At 34.4% G+C, this 27,535-nt stretch overlaps 1 protein-coding gene across 1 annotated transcript in view; it reads left to right on the plus strand.

Moving 5' to 3' along the window:
• Positions 1-8,111: 8,111 nt before the first annotated feature.
• spag8 (sperm associated antigen 8) overlaps positions 8,112-27,535 on the plus strand; it is a 33,429-nt gene continuing 14,005 nt past the window's right edge. Inside the window, exons 1-5 of the mRNA XM_015336901.2 lie at positions 8,112-8,298; positions 9,479-9,653; positions 10,246-10,291; positions 20,842-20,956; positions 22,011-22,073. Coding sequence (XP_015192387.1) covers positions 8,224-8,298; positions 9,479-9,653; positions 10,246-10,291; positions 20,842-20,956; positions 22,011-22,073 — 474 coding nt within the window. The 5' untranslated portion in view covers positions 8,112-8,223. The remainder of the gene's footprint in view (positions 8,299-9,478; positions 9,654-10,245; positions 10,292-20,841; positions 20,957-22,010; positions 22,074-27,535) is intronic.

Genomic DNA, 27,535 nt, shown 5'->3' on the forward strand with positions numbered 1-27,535 from the left:
AGCTACTGTATTTGTCTTTGCTTAGCCTGAGGCACGTTGTTAATTTCTTCCTTGATAAATTCCTGAGTGAATATTAATTTAATATATTAGCCATTTCCCCACAGCATTTAAATCTTTCCAAGTTTCATTTCTGGTGTACTTTACTTCATCCTTTATTTTTTTTACTGTTGGGTAATTAATATAAATTAATTTGGCCTCCTTTGCAAAATTGTTTTCAATCTCTTGCTTTGTCTTCCTTATTTCCCTTATTGTCTATAGTAATTTATTTTATTCTATACTTTCAATTATTATACTTCAACTGGATCATGTTTCTTTTTATATAGTTTTATAAGGTGCTTTCTTTTTTCCCCCCCAATTATTTTTTTAAACTTTTTATTTACTTATTCTGGAGGTGAATCTATTCCATGTTTTAATCTTCAGCCTGTTGCTATTCATTTTTTTTTCTGCTGAAAATATCTTAATATCTATCTTATCCCACTCTTGTGTTAAGAATGCTTCATACCTTAACATCCGGCTTTGCTGAAACTGTAAACCTTTGCTTTAGAATAATTTCAAATGAAAAGTGTTATATATTCTATATATAATTAACAAATTATAATTATCAGTTATTTATTCAGCTCAATTGAAACAATGTTTGATAGAAAATTAAATAAAATATCACACAACGCTGATATTGAACATGGCAATAATGCATCATCCAATTATACTTTTCAGATTTAAATAAATATGACATGAAACTTGTCGAGCACATTACAACTGTACCACATACAGTATAAGTCATATTTTAAGATATGACAGATCCCAAGAGAACTGATGTGAAGGCATGAATATGTGGTACTGCGATAAAAATACAAGTTGCTTCTATATCTTTTCCATACTAATGTTCATATTACCTTTGCCTATAAATAAATGGAACATTTTTCCTACCAAGTGACATTCTGTTAATTTGCAATAACTAAAAAAAATCCTTCTCCCTTTGTCTTATTCCCACTTTAAGGAAGACAAAAACATGGGAGTTAAACCACTTAATTCAATGGAATTAAAGATGCACAAGGTTCCAAGAACTCTCAAATAGTGCTAGAAGTTTAGAATTTAGTAGACTGCATTTCTTAGCCAGCTAGGTGGAGCTTTAGACAGTTATAAAGAGAGAGTGAGAGAGAAAGTTTTGGATTAAATCACTGTCTGGAATGAACAGACAGGAAGCAGCATTTAAACTTTGCTCCCTTCTCCAGACAGCTGGGAATCAATGTTTATTCCTCTGTCCCTACACACAGCCATGGGTGTCTCCTGAGAAAATATTCAGTGACTGGCTGCTTTTTATGGACTCCCTAGACACATCTGAAGAACACTCCATTAATCACTCCATGATGTGTCATACAATTAGATGCCACATACAAAGCATATCAGAGTTTTCCAAAATGTTTTGAATGACAAGTTTAAATGTATTTGAATATGCCTGTTGTTATAGTACAATATAAATTTAAAGGCAAAATGGATGAAACAGATACTGTTCCTCATCTCTCATGCTTCATCTATCCCAAACAAACAGTTTTGAGTGAGGACAACTCAATGTCAAAATACAATAACAAAACTCCACCAAAATAAGGAAACTGTAATGCAAGTTTTTTTCAGTAACAACTTCTATTTCATCACTTTAAAGAACTAATCCTTTAAAAACTAAAGCATCAGTGCAAATCTGTTGGTGTCATATTTTCTATTTAACAGTTTTAGATGTCAGATTAGTATGTACTGTAAACTTATTTATTTTGGTTTAAATGTAAACCTATTTATTTTGCATTGCTAAGTGTTATTATATAAACATACTGTACAACTATTACTATATCAATGCACAAATCTTTAAAATCCAGCTAAACCAATGCATTACTTTATTTGTGAAGGGTGCAAAATAAGATAAACTACCTTTTTAAAGTATTGAATTAAACTCTCTTTGACAGATTGTATGTTTTTTTCACAGCCTAATCAATTTAGCTTTATATGGAGATCTACTGTAACATTTGTTTATATTGCATGCATTTTGCTGCATAAATCTTTTTATTTCCATTAGAGAGAAATGTTGGAGATGTCACATAAAAACAAGCACTTAAGTAAATTGGGTCCAATGTGCCGTTGTTCCATATGTAGCAGATTTATTCAAGCCCATATTGATTAATTTATATTTAACTTACATGAGGTGGGATCTTTCTCATCTGGTTTCTTGCTCCTGTATATATTATGCATTCTACAAATGAATTCAATAAACATGGTTGCTATTTAAAATGCACGTCTGCATTTATTCATGTTAATTTGAAGCATAATGAAAAGCGGTTCCCAACCTTTTTGAATCTGTATGTTGGTCAATTTAAATCCCCAAAAATCAACCAGTTCCTACAATATTAGCTCTCAAATAAATAGTTTATTGCTCATTATATAATGAGTAATATTCAAGCTGATTACCATCTAACAAATTAAATCTTTTTGAGAGAACTCTGAAAGATTTTTTTTCTTTCTTTCCAATGAAATGCATTGTACTGGCTGGTTTGATTCAAAACACATTTACAACATTCAATATATATACTGTACAGTATATTCTGTGAATTTGCTGCACTGATTCCTCATGTTTTTTGCAAGATCTGTGTTGGTCTAGATTCCTGTCTAATGTTTTTATTTTAGGCCTTAAATTAGTTTGGATGGCAACACTGCTTCACTACAAAGTACTGAATGTGCCCACATACAACAAATTAAGGACTGGGTGCCTTCTCATTGGCAAAGGATCTAAATCCAGACTTTATATGTACTGTAAAATATTATATTTCCTCATGCTATTGTCTTAGTTTTTATAAACATTACTACATCCACTCCCACAGCACTATTTGTTTTACATTGTTGCTGTCTGATCTTTTTTTCATTCATTTCATTCTTGTTTTTGTTGTTAAAATATTCAAAGTAGCTTGCATTGACTTTAGCACTCCCTGCTAATATAATGAGAACAAAGAATAACATATCACAGATATGACTTTCAATGATGCCATTTTTACAATATCAATGATGGATTCCAAATGAGGTTTTACTGAAAAAAAGAATACAGTTTGTATTAACTAAATTATTAATACTTTTTTATACTTTTTGCTTTGTTACATTTATTATGACTATTGTACAAATGATTGCTACCTTGTATACTGTACAGTAGCAGTTATAACTGGCAGTCAAATGTCTGCATACTGGGCAACACTGTGGTGCAGTTGTTAACAATGCCTAACAGTTCGGGGGCTCGCTCTGGGTTCAATTTCTGGGGTGCTATCTGTGTGTTTGTATATTCTCCCCACGTTTGTGTGGGTTTCCTCCGTATCCTTTGGTTTTTCTCCCACAGTCCAAAAACATACTAGTTGGTTAATTGGCTTCTAAGAAAATTATTAACAGAGAGCACCCATCAGTTTCAGTTTGGAGGTTTTTTAAGATACTGGAATCTAAGAAATACAATCCCTTCACTGGGGAAAATTGTGCACGTGCACCATTCTGGAAGCAGAATAACTCTTCTCAGTGTGACTGAATGTTCTCAACACTATTGTTACATGGATGTTTTCAGTTTCAGACAGGATTGAAGTGGGGGAATTAACAGAGGTCACAAAGGATCACTTTAAAGTAAAAAAAAAAAACAATGAATAAATAAAGTCCTATTAGTCCTTTTGCTAATTCCTGACAGAATGCAATTCTTTTATTTGCCACCAGAATATGGTGGAGTCTGATAGAATCTGTTCTGTCTACTAATCTGTCCACTGCAGTAGCTGTACCAATCTTATTCCTTGCATTTTTATAGCAATTTTCATATTGTAGGATTCCAAAGAGCTATTACCTATAGGAAAGGGCACACTGGTGTTCAATCACAATACCCACAATACTGCATACATAAAATAAATTGCTGCTTAGATACAGTATTTATAAGCTTAAGCCAGCTTCCGTAGAAGTCTGGGACTTGTCTTCAGTTTGCTTCTGCTCACATATCCAGATAAAAAATGAAACTTATGTAAATGATTTGGATTTCATGGCCTTGAAACATCATTTTCAAACTTGCATCCCTATTTATATAACTTTCCAGAATACTCTTAACAGGAAACTGACAAATCAATCCAGAACATTCCAAGGATGGAAAAAAGAATAAAATAAAGTAATTACGTTATGTACAAATGACAATTTTGCAACAATATGTCAGCAGAGAAACCCTTTTCCCTCCATACACCATAGTATGGATGAAGTTATCTTTATTTAAATAAATTTCACAATATTTTACATATTAAAGTACTTCTTTTAAAAAACTAATTTACTTAGAAGGAGATCTATCTTTAGAAAACAAAGAAGCAAAGGAATGAACAAGTGAATGATAAAGTACAAAGATGTTTTTTTTCAGGTTTGCCTTTCCTCCTCTCTGCTTGTCTGTAATTGGATTGTATACTTCAGGTAACCTAGTTTTAAGAACCTGGTTTGCATGATTTGGTGCAGATAGGTATTTCTGTATGTATTATTTGTTTCTGTGATATAAATCAGTTCACTGGATGTCTGTTTAATGTATTTTCTCTTTCACCAAGCACATAAGATCTACAATGTCTTTATGACAAAAATTACTTCACATTACTTAGAAAAAGGGTAGCTGTCTTAATTTGTTATTATCTCAAGAGATACTGTAATTTATGTACAATCTCCTCTTTTGTGTTTAATTTACAAAAAAGGATCCCTAGTGAAAAAAAGAAAGGAAATACATGTGTCAATAAACGTGAAAACAAATGAAAAAGTAAAGTGCTTGGACAGCCACTATCACTCCAAGAGAACAAAAAATTGATTAATTTTCAGTTCTACCAAACAACTTAAACATATTTTAATTTACATCCCAATACAAAGACTCAACCTGGAGCACCAAGGAGATTTAAAAAAAATGTCAGAACAAAGCTGTGAAAAGGTACAGATCAGAGGATGGGCACAGAAAATTCAAAGACCTTAATTATCCCTTAAATCCCAGGAAAGCCTACTATTAAGAAGTGGAAGGTGTTTTGCACCTCGAAGACCCTGCCTATATCATGCCATCTCTTCAAATGGGATGATTGAGCATGGAGACTAATTAGAGAAACTACCAAGTGAACCAAGGGGAACTTTAAAAGAGGTACAGACTTTTATGTTCAAGGCTGGGCAAAGTGTGCATACAGCAACAATATTTCAAGCACTTCACAAATCTGGCAGGGTATCACAAAGCATTCCATTATGGAAAAAAGAGCAACAGAGCATTTAAGTCAAGCTGTAAACATGTAACAATTCTAGCACATAGGACCTCAGAGATGATGAACACTTCGCTGGTTCTTGTCACAATGTTGACTTATGAAGTGGGGACATGGGAATGGACTTTTCAAGTGGGCACCCTCCATCTCCAATGTTTCATTGATGAGCCCACAACATCTACAGAAGGCTCAATGGTGGTTTTGACATTCCAGACCCACCTATCTTTGCCTGCCCAGCAGAAGGACATATCTTTCTGCAGCTTCTGAATCAGCCCTGATATAATTAGACATAAGGACTTGCCACAGATGCTTAGCTCCTGCAATAGACTGGTGTGAGATGCTGCCACAAATCCCTGTCACCCAACCTCTACAGGGTGGCCCTCACTGTCCAGCCTCATTGTTCGGTTAGCTTCAGTTGCTAGCTTCCTATACCAGAGCTTCTTCCTGTTATATGCCTCATCTAATATATCCTCCCGTGGCACTGTCAGTTTCACACAGATGGTAAGGTGTAGAGAGCTGGACCACAGCACTAGATTTGGTCTTTATTTTGCTCTCTGATGGGACTATTAATCTCTGGCCTGCATCTCCTGGCATGTTTCAATCCCAGGCTGGGTTCAGATGTCCTGAATCTAGCTGGTACTTGGAGAGCTTCTGATCTTTCTCTCCTTACACAGATAAAAGAAATTTGGCAGGTTTGCTGCTACAGTGGGTAAGGAGTTGATGATTGTTCTCTTTTCCTGTAGTGTTACTGCTGGTTCTAAAGGTACCTGATTGTGTAGAGTACAGACCTCAGGAGTGGCTCCTGGCAGCACACTTTGCAATTAAAAAAACTGGTCACGGAAGAAAATGATGACTTGTGCTAGATGATTTGGCAAAACCAAAATGGAACATTCTGGCCTAAATGCTAAGAACTATGTTTGGCGGGAACCTCACACAGCACATCACCCAGAGAATGTCATCCCTACTGTTAAACTTGGTGGTGACAGGATCACATTATGAGGATTTTACTGGGTTTCATTTACAAACATAAAGTTACACATGTAAGTATTGGCATTAAGCCCATATGTAAGACCAATATCTACATCTGTACCTCAACGGATGTTTATGCAAACCTATTTTTAGGCTAGTACCTTAAAATAGTTCATTTTAATTACCTCTTATTAAGACAAAGCAGTATTCTACAAAGAAAATTTGTTACCAGAAAATGGTAATCAAAACAAATAATGAAATGTACTGTATCAATAGACTTGATTACACTACAATAGTTTATAGTTGCCTGTATTTTGTGTCCTTTTTTCAGCCAAACTAAAAAAAAACAAATACAACTTCTTCTTTTAAAGCTGAAATCTGACTTAATTCATACAGTATGACTTTTTTCTTCTTGACTTCTGCCAAAATGAATAAAAAAATCTAATTACAATTTAAGACAGATTCTTGAAGTATTTTTTGATTAAGTGTCCTGTAAAAATCACCTTTTAGTATTAATGCTAGGTTTAAGGCAAACTAAAGTCATATACTGTATGACCAACACAATCACATATCAAAAACTATCTCTGCTTATGTGAGTGTGTTACAGTGCAATTTTGTAAAAGTACTTGTTATTATTTTTATTTGAATCTCTGTTTGTTATGCTAGCTGCAATTATTCAAGTATCATTGTTTTTACACAGTGCTGCACATCCTTGAGGAGTAGAAAGGGTGACTGTTTCTGATTAGAGCATAACTGTTTCAAATATGCAGTTCAGGTCATTACCAGTCAACTGAGGTGGCAGCTTCCCGGAAAGTGCTTTCTTTTGATCCCTTGTGGTTTTTAAACCATTTTATAACATAGGATACTTTGTTTAAGTTTTATAGCTTACATTATTTGAACTTGCATATTTACACTGAAAAAAAAAAGAAATGGGGGAAGTAATGACAATTACAACAACAATGTGTGGTGAATATTACTGTGTAATATTTTCAAAACAAAACAACAAGAATGTTTCTTCAGATTCTATACAGCTATTGAGTAGAGATAGATAAGGTGTGCAATAAACTGTTTTTATTAACATGCTCTCTATTATTTATTTGGTATTCTGTGTAGTAATCTGTCCCTTAATTATTAATCAGGTATTTTTTTATTTTGTATTACCTTTTACTGTATGTAGCTTCATTTTTCATTTATAATAGTACCTAAAATATTTAACGTGGCAAGTGATATTGAAGGAACATGACTGATCTACAGTATATACTGTACAGTATGTTTATTATTATTTGTACTAAACAAAACATGTTCATTACTCAGTGCTTTGTGCCTCCACCGTAAACCAAATTTGATTAAGGTACCCATTATACACTGGACAGCTGTATATAGTATTTTTGCTTCTACAGACGCCTAGAATAAAATTAGTCTAAGTCTAATATGACTCTCCTCCACTAATGGGACAGAAATAATCGAAGGCAAATGGCTTCGTGTAGTTCCTTTAAAATGTAAAAAGAGCTAAAGTGAAATTACTAAAATCTTATTTTTCGCTTCTTATGCATAATTTTTTATTATTATTAAATTTATCGTGTATTTTTTCACTTTACGTTTTAGTGGAGGTAATGAATAATTCGGTGGATAGGATCAAGTCCTGGAACTACAGTATGTTGCGATGGAAGTGTACTTGAGATTATTGTTTACTAAAAGTCGTTTCGTATAAATTTTAGTGAAAGTTACTTAGAGTGTTAAAAATAACACTTAAATTCGACATTTGTACGTTTCAAAGTTAGAAAGTTAATTGAAAATAAATACAAGTGTTGGGTTCAAACCCTAAGGCTAATTACTGTATGAATACATTGTTGCGTGAGCATAGCAACACCTACGTACAAATCGTTTGTTTACTGTCACCATGGTTACTGGATTTAGGCAAAGTCGACGTAAAAGCTGTTTTTAGGTGCTGTTTAAGTTAGTTTTCCTTTTCACTCGCAAAAAATAATTTAAAATGAACACGGTGGATAAGTCTATGGATAGTGGGAACACGACAGGAAAATGCCTTTTGGATAACTGGGTCGAGGAGGTAAGTAACTTCTTCATGCAGTTACTGTAGGATGTTTTTTCCCCTCAATTACTGTAGCTCGTTAATAACGTCCGGTTTAAGAATTAATTTCTGTTTGGAGGATGTTTCAAAGTAAAATGTACGTATCTACTAAGTGTAATTAGATTCGCATTTTATTAAACACATTTTGTGAATACGTGTTGCATATTTTGCATGTAAGGGATTCGGCACTGAAATAACTTGATCTCTCTCTCTAAATGTGAAGATGTTGTGCAGTTGGAAACCAGTAATCTGTGTTAAAATACCACTACAATGTCAGTTAACATATTACATGTTTTGTTAGTTTTGCTTATGTCGCAGATTAAAGTTCAGAGTTAAAAAAAAAACCTTAAGAGTGTGTTGTTGGATGTTTTAAAAAACACAATGGTTTGAGTGATTAGCAGAACAGTACATGCCATATAGATAAGCGCAGGATGGCACAATGACAATTTTATACCGTTTTCAATTAAATCAAGTTGATTTCATCCTTCAATTTCGACTGGGAAAGAGTTCATGCGTGGTAAACAAGCAGTGGATAAATATAATACAATGTAGACTGCATGTTTATATTATTATTATTATTATTATTATTATTATTATTATTATTATTATTATTATTTTAAATAAGAAACCAAATTAATATTTTAATTGATTCAGCACCTGTACAGTATCTAACACTTCAATTATCTAAATAGCCTTTTATGCATCAGGTATACACTCCCCTTCATATTTCTTTTATTGTGAAAGACAGATGCACTCTCTTAACTTAAATGATCATAGAACTCTGGTGACATCCAAACATCCATTATAGACTTTCTATTGTATACATACATTACAGTTACATTGGAAACTGTAAATCGAAAAGCGGTAAATTGAATTTCAAAGATAGCAATGAGGAGATGCACCTATTCGTTGTGTGTCTGCAAATATAAAACCTTACTCTGCATTGTTCGATTAAAAATATCAATCACTTGTATGAATTTCTGTTAAATAAATGTAAAGAATTAAATCGATAAGGATGCTGCAATATCCTACACCATAACAAAACTGAATTGTTAAATCTCCTTAATTCCAAAAAATGAAATATTTCCTTCTTTTTGCTGACTGCTAAGGCTTGAAATCTCATTCATCCACAAATTTGTATATCACTCTATCTTTTCAGAGGGCAGTAGCACCCTTGGACAATCTGGGATCACAGGAACATGTTGGTGAAGCTCAAACGCACAGATATGGGCACAAAGGAATTCTCTCTGTGGATCTGATATCTAAAGTGGCAGATATCACAACAGTACGAGAATCATACACATCTCCCAGAAAGCCTGGAATAAAGCAGAGAGGCATGTGTTGCCTTAGACCCCATTCATTTCCATTTAGTGGGGAAGAAAATAACCCCTAGAATTTTTAAAGATTAGTGGAAAACAATACTTTGTAACTAAAAATGAACAGTTAAATACAAGTTTGTAGCATTCATGGTGTGGTACATCTTGCACAAGTAGGATCTGCTTTTCCAGTTTCACTTATGTTAAAAAGTGGATGTGCATGCGTCTATTATAATAGTTATTCATGAGGTTGTCCAAAAATATGACTTTTGTCATAAATAAATTAAGTATTTGGGCCTATTTCACATATGAACTAAAAGGCCAATGGAAAATAAAAAAGTGTAATTTAGTCTAGATCAATATACAAAATAATCATGATCATATTTAAAAAGGACATGTAATAGTGTTATTTTTTAAGTCAAGGTTTAAAACAATTAAAATCTTGTTTCCTATTTGTTAATGACAGTATATTTAATTGAAATTGGATAAATTGTTGTCTCACAACTTCTTCCATATACTCATACAGTATTAAAAGTTTAAAAGGCAAAAGTGAGAGAAAGAAAAACAGCAGTACTCATCTTGTTTAATTTTGTTTTTGGTTTGTTTCCAGGAATACGAGAAGAACTTTTGGAGAAATACCTTTACAAAACGATAAGGTAAGAATAATTTAAAAAAATGTTTTTGCTGTTAATTTTTGGGTAATATTATCATTATTTAAATAAATGGTGTAAGCCATATTCCTAGTGCACTATACTTGATATATTATTGTTTTTGGTTTGTTATATACGTTGGTCAAAATTAGTTTCCGTAGCTATTTCCTTACTATAGTTGTAGTGTATAACAGTTAACAAAAAAAAAGTGAAAATCAACCCAGAATTGAAACCTTTCTACAAAATTACTTTAAAAGACTAGCAATTTATTCATCTCTTTCTTAGGATTTTCAATCTGCAGTAAATGAACAGACCAGTGGTCTATTACAAAATTATATCATACCACATCCTTAAAATCAGACAATGACGTATTTGCAACAGATGGATTTTTTAAAAATAGACCCAATTTGGATTTGAAAATAAATAAAAAACAGCTAACAGTTTAAGTGTGTGAATGGAGTTATTCTGTTTTAGTTTATCTGGGAATAATAGCCCATTAACCTGTTCCATGATAATTAAATATATGCATTGCCCAGTTCAAGTTTTGTGTAAAAATACTTAGGATTCTACAACTACTGCTACTTCTAATAATAATAATAATAATAATAATAATAATAATAATAATAATAATAATAATAATTCCTGACACTTATATAGCACTTTTCTGGACACTCCACTCAAAGTGCTTTACAGGTAATGGGGACTCTCTTCCTGTCACGGACGTCCAAAGGGACTTACCATAGGGAGCAGGAGAGCGGAAAAAGACCCATATGCGTAGCGGCGAGACGGGGAAAAGGCCCGGGCTCATTAGTGTAAAGAGTTCAGGAATGCCGTATAGAAACCTATGCCCTCAGGGAGCGGACGTGGGGCGCCCTGGTGCTAGGCGGGTCTCAGGACATCCGAACAACAATGCTGAGCGAGGACAGAGTGCAAGACCCGGAAATATATAGCCCAAGGGAAAGAGAGGGACAGGAAGGACAGCAGACCGGAAACTAGGGACAGGACTGAGAAGGAGCGCCCTCTGGCTGCAGAGGGCGTGACAGTACCCCCCTTCATGGGCGGCTCCCGACGCCCAAACAAATAAATAAGCTGCACAGCACTGGGGGGAGGAAAAACCTCATTTAACTGAAAAGAAACCTCCGGGAATCCACGGCTGAGAGCTACCCCTTCCTCCGGGGTATAAACCTTTATTGGGTGGAGGAAGGGGGGGTAGAGTGGAGCTCCGGAGACTTAAAACAAAAAAGTACACAAGCATAAACCCAACAGACAAAAACCTGGGAAAGACCAGGGAGACAAACCACACAAGATAGATAGGAACCAAAAACAGGTAGGAACCAGGTTCCGAGACACAGAGAGCAGGGGGGACCTAAAATGAGGGGAAACCAGGAAGAAAAAAAATCAAAACAAAAGGCAAAAAACAAGAAAAAAAAAACACAAAAATCCCGGGGAAAAAAACCGCAGACTGGGCAAATGGCACGTTCACATTCTAACGCTGATATCGGAGTGGACAACCTGAGGAAAGCCAGACCGAAGTCCGCTCACAGACACAGATGCCCGGAGTGATATCCAGCGAAAAGAATGGAGGAACGGCGAATGGGCACGTTCACATACTAACGCTGATATCGGAGTGGACAACCTGAGGAAAGCCAGACCGAAGCCTGCTCACAGACACAGATGCCCGGAGTGATATCCAGCGAAAGGCATGGAGGAACGGCAGAAAGCTTACCATTCTATCACTGATATCGGAGAGAGCCAGACCAGGAAGAGCCAGGCACGAGAACCCGCTCCAGACACAGAAGCTCGGAGTGATATCCAGTAATAAGAATAGGCAAGCCAGCTCAACATTCAATCACTGATATCGGAGTGATCTACCCGAGGAAAGCCAGGTACAGGACCCGCTCACAGGCACGGAAGATCGGAGTGATATCCAGTGATTAGAATAGAGGAACTGAAAAAAAAAAGCCCAGAGAACAAGAAAAAAAAAAAAACTGCGGCAAGACAAAAAAAAAACGCCGCTCGCGGGGTCAGTATTTGGCTCAGCATTCTGTCACGGACGTCCAAAGGGACTAACCGTAGGGAGCAGGAGAGCGGAAAAAGACCCATATGCGTAGCAGCGAGACAGGGAAAAGGCCCGGGCTCATTAGTGTAAAGAGTTCAGGAATGCCGTATAGAAACCTATGCCCTCAGGGAGCGGACGTGGGGCGCCCTGGTGCTAGGCGGGTCTCAGGACATCCGAACAACAATGCTGAGCGACGACAGAGTGCAAGACCCGGAAATATATAGCCCAAGGGAAAGAGAGGGACAGGAAGGACAGCAGACTGAAAACTAGGGACAGGACAGAATAAGGAGCGCCCTCTGGCTGCAGAGGGCGTGACACTTCCACCACCAGCAATGTGCTGCATCCAGCTGGATGATGCAACTGCAGCCATAGTGTTACGATCCCTGCCTCCCGGCAACGGAAGAGGCAGAAGTAGGCGTAGCCCTACTCCTTCTGTTTACCTATCAGTTTTCCTGTTCACCACCACACCCCCGTCTCTTCCTACTTAAACACCTGTCTTTCCCTACCTCCTTGCTCAGTATTGGTTTTCCTTTCGAGCTTCCTGGTTGCGCTACTCCTTCTTCTACCTTGTGTTCTTCTTGGCTTTCGGTTTACGGTTTTTCCCCTTTTGACTATGGCTTTTCAGATCACGGCTTGGCTTCGTTACTCTCTCTCTGTTTTGGATCTCTGGCTACCCCTGGACTATCGGATTGCTCTATTGTCTACGATTTCGGATCACGCTTTGGCTTCGGTAACTCGTTTCCTTTTGGCTCTGTGGCTTCCCCTGGACTCTCGGCTCGTTCCTTCGACTACGGCTTTCTTTGGATCACAGCTAAGCTTTGTCAGCTCCTGCAAGTGGGTTCACTCACTGGTTTCGGTTTCTCTTACCGAATCCGTAACACATAGTGCACCAGTACTCTCACCTCACATCAGCTATCAGTGGGGAGGAGAACAGAATGATGAAGCCAATCCATAGATGGGGATTATTAGGAGGCTGCATTTGGTAAAAAAAACTATATTGCAAGGGGGAACATTTTTAAAACAAACATCAAATTAAAAAGTTAAAATTAATGTGAAAGAATCATTTCAGAAACAAACTATTTTAGATCATATGATCTATACAATTATGAATTTTTAATCAGTGATAATGTTCAATAAGATGACAGTCTTAGTAGATACGTTAGTATTAGTTATGTTTATCTCTTTCACAAAGAGGATGGCATAGTGACACTATGGTTAGCATTGCTGCCTCACGATGCTGGGGCCCAAAGTTTAATTCTGGAGTTGAGATCCTCTCTGTGTGGAGTTTGTATGCTCTCCCTACTGTATGTTCACTTAGGTTTTCACCAAGTGTTTCAGATTCCTCCCAGACATTTGTTTTTTCTATTCCAAAGACATAATGGTAGTTTAATTGGCTTCTTGGAAAATTAAGTGTCATGCACCCCAATCAGGCAACATGCTCATTTGTCTGGTGGGCCAAGGAGTCGCTGTTTTGATATTACTTTTATAGATAGGAATCGTTATTTTTGTTATTGATGTATGTATTTTGCTGTATAATATTTTTGCTGAACACATTGTTCTGTTTGGATGTTCAATACACCATATTTATCATTCCTATAACTGTTCATCATTTCTAATTTAGGTTTTTCATATTTTGCTTAAATGTAACTTAAAATAGTCTATATGGAACATTAACATCAATGTGGTACTACAGCATCACAAATGATTTAGTTATATGCATTGCAGCTGCATTTAAGTACTTAAATTCAAAGCCCTGAAGGTCACAGTTTTTTTTTAATTTCTAACCTAATTTAACTCATTACTTGCCAAATTGGACCAATTAAATAATTTTCTTCAAAACCTTAAAGGCATTTGATGATTTAAAGAGTGCTTCAGAAATTACATTTCATTTACTTGAGAATAAAGAAATTTTGAAGATGGTTTGTCAGAGCAAGCTGATTCAATTCTCATTTTCTAATAGAACATATATCATTGATTATTCATTGTAATGGTTATAGTTTCCTACTGTGTTCCATTACAGAGAACTGATTAACGCTTGGCTTTCCATCATGAGGAAAGCTGTTCCTGACTGCATCTGGGGGAAAGTCCAACCATTACACTACTGCTTTTACTCCACTCTCAAACAGTACAGCTTAACTATAAACCTAGAAGGTGAACTTTACATGTTTATCTCAAATTTCAAAGTAAAAACATGCTGCTCACAACTTTATCCATTTAGACTCACTTTAATGTTTTATTAACTGAACATAAATAATCCAATTTTTCCTCTCTTAAGGCATTTATGGGTTACCTTTTTGTGCAGTCTATTGTGGCAAGTGACTTTTATGGGATAATCCCAAATAAGATTGGATATGGTAGGCGTAAGAGTGTGTAGAGACCACATGTGAACCATCTGTTTGCCTTTGAGGAACTGGAAGGTGTCTGTCTCATTTCCTTGGCTGTGTTTCTCATGTTTACTTTATGTGATGGGAAGAACAGATGCACTAGCATTATAAACATACAGTACGACCAGCTAGTCAAGTAATTTGGTGTGAATTCAACTTTGCACAGAGCTGACAGCAGTGGGCAAATAGGGCCCTAGGTCTTTTTTGCAAACTAAATAAACAACAGTTTTAAAACAACAGTAAAAGGTTCTCCCCTAACATTGGAGTAGTTTTAGATTAACCTGTCAAAGAGCCTTAAATTTGATTTCAAATGTATGACTTAATACCTCGTCAAGGATTGGCGAGATTGAGAAGTGTTGCAAACTTATCACACAGATAGCACAGGTTTTACAAAAACAAACCTATGTTAAATGTAATTTTACAGTCTGGAAATGATTTAATGTCTTGAAAGTTTTTTTTTAATTAAGTGGACAGTTGAATGCATTCAACCATAATAATGTTAATTGCTGTCAGTAAGGAACAAAAAATACCCTCTCATATTATAGCCATGGAAACACTTGAAAGTTATTTCCTTTTTTGGATTTTAATCCTGTTTGTTGGGAAAAATATGTTGCTGTTCTAAATTTGCTGTTGGTTCTAGTAAACTGAATGATTACTATGAATTAAAAATACGAAACATACATCCATTTTCTAACCGTTTTATCTAATATGTAAAAATGCAGATAGCACCCCAGGAACTGAACCCAGCATTGCAAATCAACAATCAACACTGCACTACAGTGCCACCAATTATTAAAATCAAATAAACTGAAAATTAAAAATTTTAACTGAATTAAAATGATTTTTTTTCTTCAGTCTACTGTCAATGATCTTAAAAAAGAAATCTAGAATGTTACTTAGTTTCTTGGTTGAAAGTCTTTTGGTTTTGCCAATATTTGCTTAACCACAGGTGTGATCATGCGAAAGTGATAATAGGCTTTTGCTGTATTTTCTGGCCTGTATGAGAGTGATTAAAAAATCAAATCTTTTATAAAAATGGGATATGAAGCTGTTAATAAATTCTTTAGAAGCATTTATCCTTATTTTCTTATTAAAATAACTTAATTTTTATGAAGTTATCTTTGGTATTAATAATTATTTCTTGTGTGCATACATCAATTATGTGCACGGCAGGTTATTAGCTCAAAATGAACAGAATTAAATTATAAAGTTGGACTATACACTAAGTAGAACAAATAAGTACATATATTTTGGGTGATCATATTGCTCCGTGATCCTTGAAATTTTATCTGAGACATGATTTTTAAAATGCCTTTTAACTGTTGTCTCCCTGTTACCTTTCTTTGCTTTGGAACCATTTGATATTTAAAGAAATATTAATATTGTAATGAAACTGTTACCTTGTGCCTAGGTTTTAAGAAGTGCAACAACTCATGGTCTAAAGTGGACTCAGGTGGTTGCTTGCTGTATTTATACACTTAAAAAAAAACTCTGCTCAGCACACAGCAATCAGGAATAGGGCATAGTCTGGTTGACAAGGCAAGGATTGGATTGGATATACTATAGGAATAGAGAAACAAGAAAGAGAAGAACCAATAAAAACAGGCATGCAGGGATAAGGTGTAATAGTGGTACATGCTGGATATTGTCAATCTTGGTTGTAAAATAAAATATAAAAAACTGTTGTAAAGTTGGGATGAGGAAGGTAATGTAATTGGGACAGTTGATGGAAAAAAACGGGTATCTAGGTTATTCACAATGATATGGGAGAAGTAGTTTGATCTAGATGATTCCATTGCATCCTTGTACTCATTCAAGTACTTCATCTAAGACTGTAGATGTACACTCAAACCAAAAGATGCCACCCATGTTCTAGTTTGAGGAAGGCTACCTTCATTTAATATTAATATAGTGGAATAAAGGAATTGTAGAATTGTATGAATAACAGTACAAGTATGTAAAGGATGGGATCTCATATCTCTAAATAAACACGAAGTAAAAACTGTTGTTTAAGCTGTTAGAAGGAATCTAAAATCAACTTTTAAAAAAGGAAAAGTTAATCAATGGCATTTGTAAAAATAGGACAATATGACCACACAAGATATTTGTGTGCAAAATGCTTTTTTTAATAATGTTTTACTATTCAGAATTACAGAGAATTGCTATCTCAGAAATATTCTTTTAGATTAATCATTTCTTTTAGGATAAATGTATAAGTATACGATGCTTATTTGCATGTACCTGTTTGTATGATGGAATGAAGATGATGACTAGACAAGTCACAAAAGCAAGCAATCTCACACTACAGAACAATGCTGTAACTGAAGTTCACATTTCCATATTTTAGGAAGGTTGTAACGGAAACATTTAAAAAGATTTGGCCAAGCATTTTTTTAAGTGTGTAAATACAGCAATTTTTTTTTACAAAATTATTTTGTAATTTAACAATTGTGAAATGCAGTGAAAATAAAAAAAAATAAAATAAAATAATGTATCCAACAAGCTATTATGTACCTAAACATAACCACTGTATACAAATTCAGAATCGAAAAACTAGTGAATGTTACTTTGGCATACAATCTGCACAGCTATACAAGTGTCTGGGCCATGTGCAGTAGCTGGAGACTTATTATTTTGCTGGCAGCTATCTTTCTGATACTTAATGCAGTTCAGACAATAATTGTCTTAATGCAAGTTTTGCTAAGATGATTTACTTCGGCTTTAATTACTTTAATTAATTACCAAAAATACTAAAGTTAAAAAATAAAATGTATTTTCTGTGTAGAAGTCAATCAAGTGAAAGGTGAATTCGACCATATTGAACGTTGTGTGAAGATTAGATACAGTACATACATACAAAAAGAAGATAATGGGATTTGAACAATACAAAATGCATTGGAATTTCAAATCTCATGGCGTGCTGGAAAATGAAAATGCTAGATTTGAAATTATTCTGATTGGCCAGAATCTCCTTCTGAATACCAAAATGAAAAATCCTGTCACAGATGTGCAGAAAAAAACAACAGGATAATTTTCTTCTCAGGGGAATACTTTAAAATGTTCACTATGACACTACAGGAATGCAGTCTGGAAAGCTGTCAAGAATTCATTCAATGAAAAGAAGGGTTTTGACTTGATGACACTGGCTAACAGGGAGACAAGGTGTGAACTCTGGATACTTATTGACAGGGCTCAAAAAGAGCAAAAGTATGAACATTTGTGAATGGAACCACTCTCATCCTTGTGGAATAAAAACCTCACAAAAATATATGGTATACAAGTTTTTTAATTATGTCAGTTGAATAACTATGATATATTCTCTGTAGGTACAGTATGTTGTATATATTTAGTTGTTGAATAGCTCCAGTCTAAACTGATACAGTATGTGTATACTATAATTTCTGAAGAAAGTAACTCCTTTCTTTTTTCCATACCATTTTTAAACTTAACTTATTCACTGCGCAGTGGTTTTGGAATATTATAACTTTTACCTGCCCATGCAAGATGGCCACCAACATTCCTAAAGATTCTAACCTGCATAAATACTGTAGCTGCTTTCTTCTTTCCCAGTCTTTTCCCTGTTGACATATTGTCACTAACCTGGTCTCATAATGATTACACCCATGTTGAATACATACCTATATTGCAATTTCTTATTTTTTTTATTTTTGCATACATGACTTAAAGCTATCTTAGAAGTAGTAATGATTATTATTATTTTATGTTTACATTCCTTAGTGCGCTGAACAAACAGGATATGGGCAAAACAGGATACTGGCAAAAATCCATACTACAAAACAAAAACCTGATAACCACTGGTCTGTGTCAGCATTCTCTTGTGGTCAGAAGATGAGCAGGTTTCTTCTTACTATTGTGAAAACCATTACTATTCTTACAGTTTATTTCACAAAATAAACTACTTTTTAAGAAAACTGTTCATACACACTTGTGTAAGGGTACTGTTTGTATTATGAATGTAAAAGGTATTTAAGAGACACACCATTTGTGGTAACCAGGGCAGAGTATCTGATATAAAATGCAAGTACAAAATCCTATTACTTTAGTGCAGAGCTCAAAGTCGGTGCACTTTTTGTTAATTCTCTAATCCCTGCTCAAGTAGTTTGTTTTCAGCATTCTTCATGTACTACAAACAAATGGGCACCTTGTTTTAAATGTGGAACTGTTTTTCCACAATTTTATTTACTATTTAGTATGTATGTTGGTTTCCAAAATGTTGCTAGAGGCTTTGAAGGATGAAATTAACACCACTGCACTTACACATTATTGAGGTGCCTGGAGCAACTATGTGGTCCTAGTATCAGAAATGCAGAAATGTGAAACACAGTCTGGTTCTGTGCTTACTTTTGGGGTTTAAACAATATTATCAGATTTAACAGCAATCTATAGATTCCACAGAGGATTAGTAGGTTACTGGCAGATACCTTAAAAATAAACATGTATTTATAAATATTTGTTTGTATTGTAATCTGACTGTTAAATTTCCTCATGCCATCACTACAATACCAAAAAAAAGTGTAACCCAAGATTACAGACCATGAAGCAGAAACCAGTTCTCTGACAGTCTACTTCCATAGCCCCATTTTGTGGCCTAAAAGGAATTGTTTCCCCGTGTACTAATTCACACTGGTGTGAAAACAGTTACCATTATTATAATACTTATAATATAATACTTCTTTTGAAAGTCTGCACAGTTTTGGAACAGTAGATCGTTGTGGAGATCTGTAGTACTGTGAACTGAATGAAAAAGGATTGCTTTTAACAGACACCATTTGTGGTAGTAACAAGTGGAGCACCAGGTATAAGAGGCCAATTCCAAACTTATTACCTTAGTTCTTTCCCAGACTAACCCCTCAAGATTTTTTTTTTACATCCAGGAAGCACTTCCTACTTTTTTACCACCTTTAGTCTTTGCTCAAGTGTTTAATACTGCCTGCATCTGGATTTGACAGTGGAAATGTTAAAATTGGTTTATTGATCTTAACAGATCATTCTGGAGTAGCTCCATGTAGGATAGCCTATCAATAAATGTAAGTTCCATTACAAAGCTTGTTTTCTCAGTTTCTCAGTCTTTTCTCTAAAGAAATAACCAAACTACAAATCTACAGTAACTCCTATCGGAGTCCTTGAACTAATTCCAAACCTCTAAATAATAATAGTTTAACTATAGTGTTTTTTTCACTTCCCTCTAAAGTTCTTCCCTCTTCTTCTCAAAGAGCCCCTTCTCCTCTTCCCTTTCCGGTTTATACCAGCCGGCTCTCATCGCTTTTGTCAACAAGTGTACTCAATTGAGGCCTGTCAGTCTCAGTTTTACTGAGAAACTACACCTGATTCTTTTCAAGCCCTGGATTGGCTTCTCCTTTCAGAAGCCTCCCAGGGACACCTCAGATGAACCCTCCAGTTGGGAATGTAGATTCCCTAACACAACACTGAAATAACTCTGGACTGTTCTGGAGCTGTTCACAACCAGCTATTGTCTCTTCCCTTAAGAACAGGGAAATATCAACTCTGCTAATAAAACATATCCATACCAGCATGGTTAGTGCTGTTATATGAACTGTTGCTAAGATTTTGTACTTTCATATGCAGTGCAAAACCATTGTACTGTATGTATTGCAGTGTATTTTTAAAAAATATTTGCCATTTTTAATGTAAGGAAGATAAAAAAAATAAATTTAAGTATGATTATTATTGTTGTTGTTGATGTGCATTTCTTCATTGTAGATTTTTCTGAGGTGGTAGAACAAATACTGACTTTTTAAAACCCTTGGGTGCACCATAAAAATAGGAATATGTAATTTTTCAAACGTATTTTTAAATACCTAATATCAACTACCAAATAAATGTGTGCTATTATCAGTTTTAACATTCGAGAGATTAAATCTTAACCTCTTTGTGTGCTGCACAGTAAAGTTTCCAAATTTATGCTTAAGTATATCTTTTTATTTTAAAGCCAGTACCAGTTTTAAAAGTTGCAAATACAGCATAATTAATTTAATAAAAACACTCCCCACTAGGATAGAATACTTTAAGTTTATAATAGGAGCTTATTTTAAACTGCCATGTGTTGATCTGTTGCTTGTTTCCTCTAACAGTGAACAGGTATTAGAGGAATGTAACCCTGGTTCTCCTCCAAGAGAGCTGATCTCAACCACCAGACATGACTATAAAATGGAGGGCTTTAAATCTGTGCCACCATCCCCCTCCAAGGTAAGAGCTTGTGGAAATAGCATCTAATTACTTACTTTTATGGTACAGTCCATGCTTAAAATAAATTATAAAGGCCTTTAAATGCTGATAAAAGAGGCAAGAAAAATGAAATTGAGTTTCACAAAGTGATGAAACCTTATCTTTATAAAATGTCTTTGAAATGTTAGTCTCCTGTGTCCTGTTTTTCTTTTTTTTTCATGTACAATATTTCAAGCACTGTGCTGCTTACAGATAAATAATTCAATACAAGGCAATAAGAAGTAAAAATAGATGTTTGAAGTTGTGTTGTGAAAATTAGTTATTCAAAAACATACAATTGTCAACAGTCAATGTCTTAGTGTATATTTGCTATTTCATGCAAATATCTTACTCAATTTAAATGTAAATTGAATATATTGTAACATTCAGCTAGTAACCTGAAAGTCAAAGAAGATGGTAATGTATTTAGTTTTTGTTTTCATTTTTGTTTCTGAAAGGCAAAGGAGCTGTCAGTTATAGTTTCCATTTCAAAAGTGTTTCACAATATATCTAAGCCTATACTACCACAAACCCTAGACATGTTTGTGTACAAAGGCATGTACACTGTCAAAATTTGCAGAGAGAAGGAATTGATTTAGAAAGAGATGACATCCCAGTCCCAAATTTAATAGCTTTTATTTTTTGTCAGTAAGGTACTAGAGAGAAGTGTATGTGTTTTGTCTTCAAATTTCAAATAACAAAGAGATTTTAGGGAGGGAAATTAAAAACAAAAATATGATAATATGTTTGAATGATTAAATTTTACTCATAGTTCACACTGCTATACAAGCCTGCTTTCAGAGTTGAAATTAAATCTTTTTCATGTTTATAGTATGAATATTATTATATAATTTTAGCTTTCCCTTTTAAGAATGCTTGTTTACGTTCATTTCTAGGATGGTATTTAAAATCCAAAATGGAATATAAAAAGTGAATGTGTTAAATCTACTATTTGTGATAATGAAAATAATTACATTAGTACTTTACATGTATAATGTGAATTATTTAAGGACATTTTTATCTTATCTTTTTACAGAAACATGACTTAAAATCTGAACAGGCAATAACGTATTGGAGCGAAAATTACCAAAAGTTACAAGTAAGTTCTTAAAATAATTCAAACTATTTCAAATGGGTTGTATAAATTCAATAAAAACATTGTTTCTTCTCACAGGTTATATATAACCCCTTTTACTTCATCTTTAGAATTTTGTTTTTAATAAGGACAAATTGAAAAATGTAAATAGGAAACATTTTAGTAATATATAAAAATATATAGATAAAACATGTCTCAAAGCATATCAGTATCCAAAGAAGAACTGCAGCACTGGAGAAAATGGTGAGACAAGGCAGGAAAAGAGTGTGTTGTTGTGCTGCAGGAGAAAATAATGAGGTCAAGCAGGAGCAGAAAATAAGTTTTAAATAACTTTAAAATGATGTGGTATTTAATGTATCAGAATTTTAAAAACCCAACAGACTTCTGACTTAGAATTAGGTGGGAGGAAAAATAAAGGTTGTCAGGAGTGACTAAATAAAATCATCAAAAAGGGTGAAGAAACTTTTTTTTGTTACAGAGCTTATATTTTTGTCAGTTTATTTATACAAAAAGAGTTTGGAAAGATATTGAGTGTTGCAAGTAGAAAATAATGTGGGGGATCAGCTACAGCAATGTGGTATGAAGGTCACCATACACATGACATCTTGCCATTGATTTACTGGCAGTTGTTTCTTGCCTGCAACTGTAAACCATACATGCTGTAAAAGATGATGGCAGATACCATCCAGGTACTGACCAGGCTCACACCTGCTTAGTTTCAGTGGGTTGCCAGTTGTGAGTTGTAGGGTGATATGGCTGCTGGCTATATTACTGTTCACAACTTTATTTCATCCCACTGAAGGACATAAAATGACACCTTATAATGAAAGTATTGTCAAATTATTGTTTTTTAAATGACCTTTTGATGCTTTTTGCTAAGCGACTTCAGGGGCGGGGTTAACAAAGAAGTACTTTATGCTCACTTATACAATGACCCATTAAGAGAGGTTTTGGGAAACACTCAAAAAAGTAGCATGTACGTTACATATGTACATCATAAAGTTGCTCATCTCTAAGATTAATCGTTTTCGGGAAACTCACCCTGGTTCAATTCTCCAGAGCCATTGTAGGAGGGTTGAGTGATGTCACAACCCTGAAAGACAAAGGTGCTAAACTCGGAAACAAAAGAAGCACAAACTCTATTTTTCATTGTTTGTGCTGTTTGTAGGGGGGGGCAATTTCACGGAGCTATCTTTAGGCCCCTTCACATACATTGTAACTTCTCTCTCTTCTCGATCACTTGAATTATGCATATCATTCTACAGGGATGCTCTTACTGTACAGTTAACTGTCTTTCTTACAGTTAATAGACAGTTCTCCTCACATGAGCTAATTTTCAATAAATCAGTGAATCAATTCAATATTTTTACATGTATCATTTCAGACAGTCACAGGAGTTGTATAAGTATATAGGGTCTAATATTTTTATGTCTTATTAATTTTGTCTGTTTAGGAAAACATGCAGCTTGACCAGTTGATTGTATGGAACATACTATAGTCTGAAATAAATCAGAAATTAGTATTTCAAGAACAATAACATATATTTATATATTCTTAAATTATATTTTAATTTGATCATTAATTTAAGTATAGAACTGTACCTCTTAAAGGGATGCAGATGTTTAACTATTACGCAAATTGTCACTTAACTGTTTTGAAAACTTTCACTGTTTTAAAGCGCGCATATGGAGATCATTACACTTGGAAATTCTGTATTTGAAATTCAAATATCACAAAATTGCACTGTGTAGAAAATGGGAAGCACGGCTAATGTCAAAGTTGTCATCTCATTCTGAAATACTTTGTATTGCCATACAAATGCAGGCAGCATTGTTAAGCTTAACTGTATCATTAAATACATTAGCGTATCATTATTGTCTGGTGTAAAACAAATGTATTTCAAAACTGTTCCAAAAATATTTTTAATCCCTTTCTTGTTAAATATTTTTTTCTTTAAATAAGATTGTTTAATGGGTGGCTAATTACACTATAAGCAAAGACAAAGTTACAAATGTTTTGAAAAGCAAAAAATCGCTATTTTGTCATTAAATCTGTAATTGATTATTTCCAGGGCCTGTCTACAGTGTCTGATTGAACATAAATTATTGTTAAAAAACAGTGTATTTACTGATTTACTAGTGCCAACTGGTTTCTCTGGCAACATATTATCCCCAGATGTACTGTTTTCATAGAACAAAAATGAATGCATGGAGATGATTTGCAATTCTGAGGTATCTTTCTTATTCCAGTGTTTTACAAATTTTTAAACCAGAAATAGTTATGTGTTAAGGAGAGTCAAGAAACACACTAAGCCCATGGTGTGAAGGAGGAAAGGTACAATAAGTTTTCACCTCTATTACTTCTTTAGCTTTTTTCCTATCAGGATACTCGTGACAAGTCAATTTAAATACTTGCTGCAGATTTTGTAAGAATAATGTCTTATATGAAGTTTGATATTTCTTTTTAAAAATAGATTTTCTGCAAGTATAATACATATGTGTGTGTTGTATAAATATGTTGCAAGGCTATTAGGTTATTTTTGTTTTCCACCAGCTAATATTTATAAATACATATTTAAATATTTTTTAATATGTTTAGTATATTTTCTCTGAATTCCACACATCTTTGAAATAATCCTTCAAATGTAATAGTGAAAACTGTTTTGTCCTGTAGCTGAGTTAAGTTTTAATCCATAATTGGACATTTTTTAAATGTTGTTTTTTATTAAACTGAGCTGTTTATAATTTAGTGTATTGGTGCAAAGGTATTAGTTGTTAATGAGTGTTACATTTGTGCCACCAGTGAAATTAACAACTGGAGTATAGGATGAATAGTATGGACAAGCGTGCCTATTGAAATCCAGCTAAACTGTACTGAAAGTCACAAGAAAACTGTAGAAAATATAGACCAAAAGGGCAGAGAACATCTTGTGATGTGCTGTCAGCACTGGATGGATCCACGTTTCTTGTCAGAAATTCACAGGACTGGGTATTAAAGGAAATAAGACAATATTAAAGGAAAATCAATTTTCGCTTTTCGGAATTTTCGGAATTTAGATTACTTTACGGAGATGAATAATTTGAATAATTGAAATGTGAGCTTATTGAGACCCAGAAAGATATTGATAATTCTGAAAAATACAAGCTTCAGAAATACATGAAGTGGTAATGATGTCAGCTCCTCAGGTGTTTATGACATTTTAAACAATCATTTCCTTTCCGTATTGAAGAGGTTGTTGGCGGGGATGAGGACAGAGAAGAAATAGTAGCCAACGTGGCCAGTTCCCTGCAGATTGTAATGTACACCAAACAAAATAGCCAAACAAATGAAAAGATTGTGAAGGACAAGCAACACCAGCTGTAATCATCTAGTCTAAATGGCTCTTCTGAAACAGCAAGGTTACATAACTGATTTTATTAATAATTGCATAATAAAAGTTACAAACAATTTCTTAATAGAATTTACTTCACACAACAATCATTGTGTTTAACTGTAATTGGATTATTCTGGTCATCGATCATCTGAGTAGAGGAGTTTATAGCCATATATACAGATGCAGCCATTCAAAAAAAGCGGGCGATACCGCATTATTCGCCATCAAAGTCTTTACCAAAGATATTTTTCATTGACCGTCTTTGTAAAAGTAACATCACAGCATTTTGTTGATCCAATCACACATTTGTTTCCAATCATGCAAAGTACAGTAATTTTTGAGAATCTCCGATTCACCATGCCTTTCACGTGCTCATAAAAGATATTGATTTAGGAACATAAACATATTACTGTATGCAAACTGTACTGTATACAGTATGTTTATTTTATGTCTTTACTGTGCCCGTTTAAGTATTGAATAATTATATGGAATTTTACCACTGAAGGGAAATCTAAGTAGCTGAGCATAAAAAGAATAGGAGCATAACGCGTGTGAAGGCCATAAACAATATTAATTTTGGAACATAAACATACAGTATTATAGTATGTAAACTGTATACAGTATGGCTGGTCGCGATACTTTAAAGAAAAAATACGCACCAGTATTTCATTTCTCCCTAAACATTTTAAGCATCGATGTCTTTAACTAACATGTGAAATAATGTGTATAAAAAGTGGTAGTTTTAAGCTTTTCTGAGAATACGCTCGATACCGGAGTAAACAAGCATAATTTTAGAATTTGATTAATAGGGAATATAATATGGAATCGCGTATCTAAAGAAATTAATATCGATATAATTATATACATGTACTGCAACACAAGAATAGTACACGCTGTACAATGTCTGTTGATACTGTATGTGTAGGGCTGTTTCACCACTCCTCACGTGACCTTGGGGGTGGTGCTGTTGTCTACGTGCCCGACTTGTAAGTGACAGGTTGGCTGTTCAAATCCAGCTGGTGCCATGACTTTACTTTTAACAAACATTTCTTTAAAAAAATAAAATGGCAATATTATGGACAATTCAGTGACTTTTTATATTTCTAAATATCACAACATGTTCAAATCTAAGTCATTTTTAATAACAATTAATAGTCAACTTCTTTCCTTCTGACAACGGTTCCTGCTTCTGCTTTCTGCTTCTATCGTGTCGGGGGGGATCCCTTTAGATCTCCCTTCAGATTTAAGGTTATTAATCATATCTTCGGTGTCGCATCTTCGCAGTGTAGCTGATCTTTTGCTGCCTGGGTAAACTATCACAAAGCTTTAGCGAACTTAACATTTCTATTATCAACAAATTGTAAATATGACATTTACATTGGCATTATTAATTTTTCACTTGAGTGTATGGAGGATTGTCAGCTGTCACTGAGAGCAGACCCCCCCCTCTTAGGCTGCGCAAACGTTTTTTTAGATTTTTATAGAGAAATGGGGGCTGTACAGTATGCATTACAATATAAACATTTACTGTCAAACTTTATATCAACAATTTATTTAAAGACGATCTGTCAACGTGCAATGAAATACAATATTGTTGTTGTTTGTTAGTGTTTTTTTTATCCCGTAAACCGCTTTGAGAAGCCACCTTTAAAGGCGCTATATAAAGGCGCTGATTCTTATGGAATGTGTTTTCTTTCTTCTTTTTTTCAGCATGGAATAAACCTATTACTTGATTCTTTTGGACGCCCGGTCCCGCCAGGGATTAAAAAAAAACATGGAATCACATATCTAAAGAAATAACAGTATACTGTAACTATGTTCATGCACAAACAGAAGCACGTTCCATTATTAATTTGGGTGTCTCCTCTTGCCAGAAAGCGCTAAATTGCATTTTGAGTGCGGCTTCTGACTTTTTTTAAATTATAACCATAAATAAAGCTGATACTGTTTAGACTTTTAATTATTTTAAACTGTATTACAGCAGCGCAATGTGCTTTTTCACGAAACCTCCTAGAGTAAGAGTCATCTAGACAGATGGCTTTTGTGGTGCATTGGTCAGTTGTAGAAAGATTTAATGTTTTTACTGTGCCCG

The sequence above is a fragment of the Lepisosteus oculatus genome, chromosome 3 (genome assembly GCF_040954835.1).
Source record: "Lepisosteus oculatus isolate fLepOcu1 chromosome 3, fLepOcu1.hap2, whole genome shotgun sequence".
Classification (NCBI taxonomy): Eukaryota; Metazoa; Chordata; class Actinopteri; order Semionotiformes; family Lepisosteidae; genus Lepisosteus; species Lepisosteus oculatus.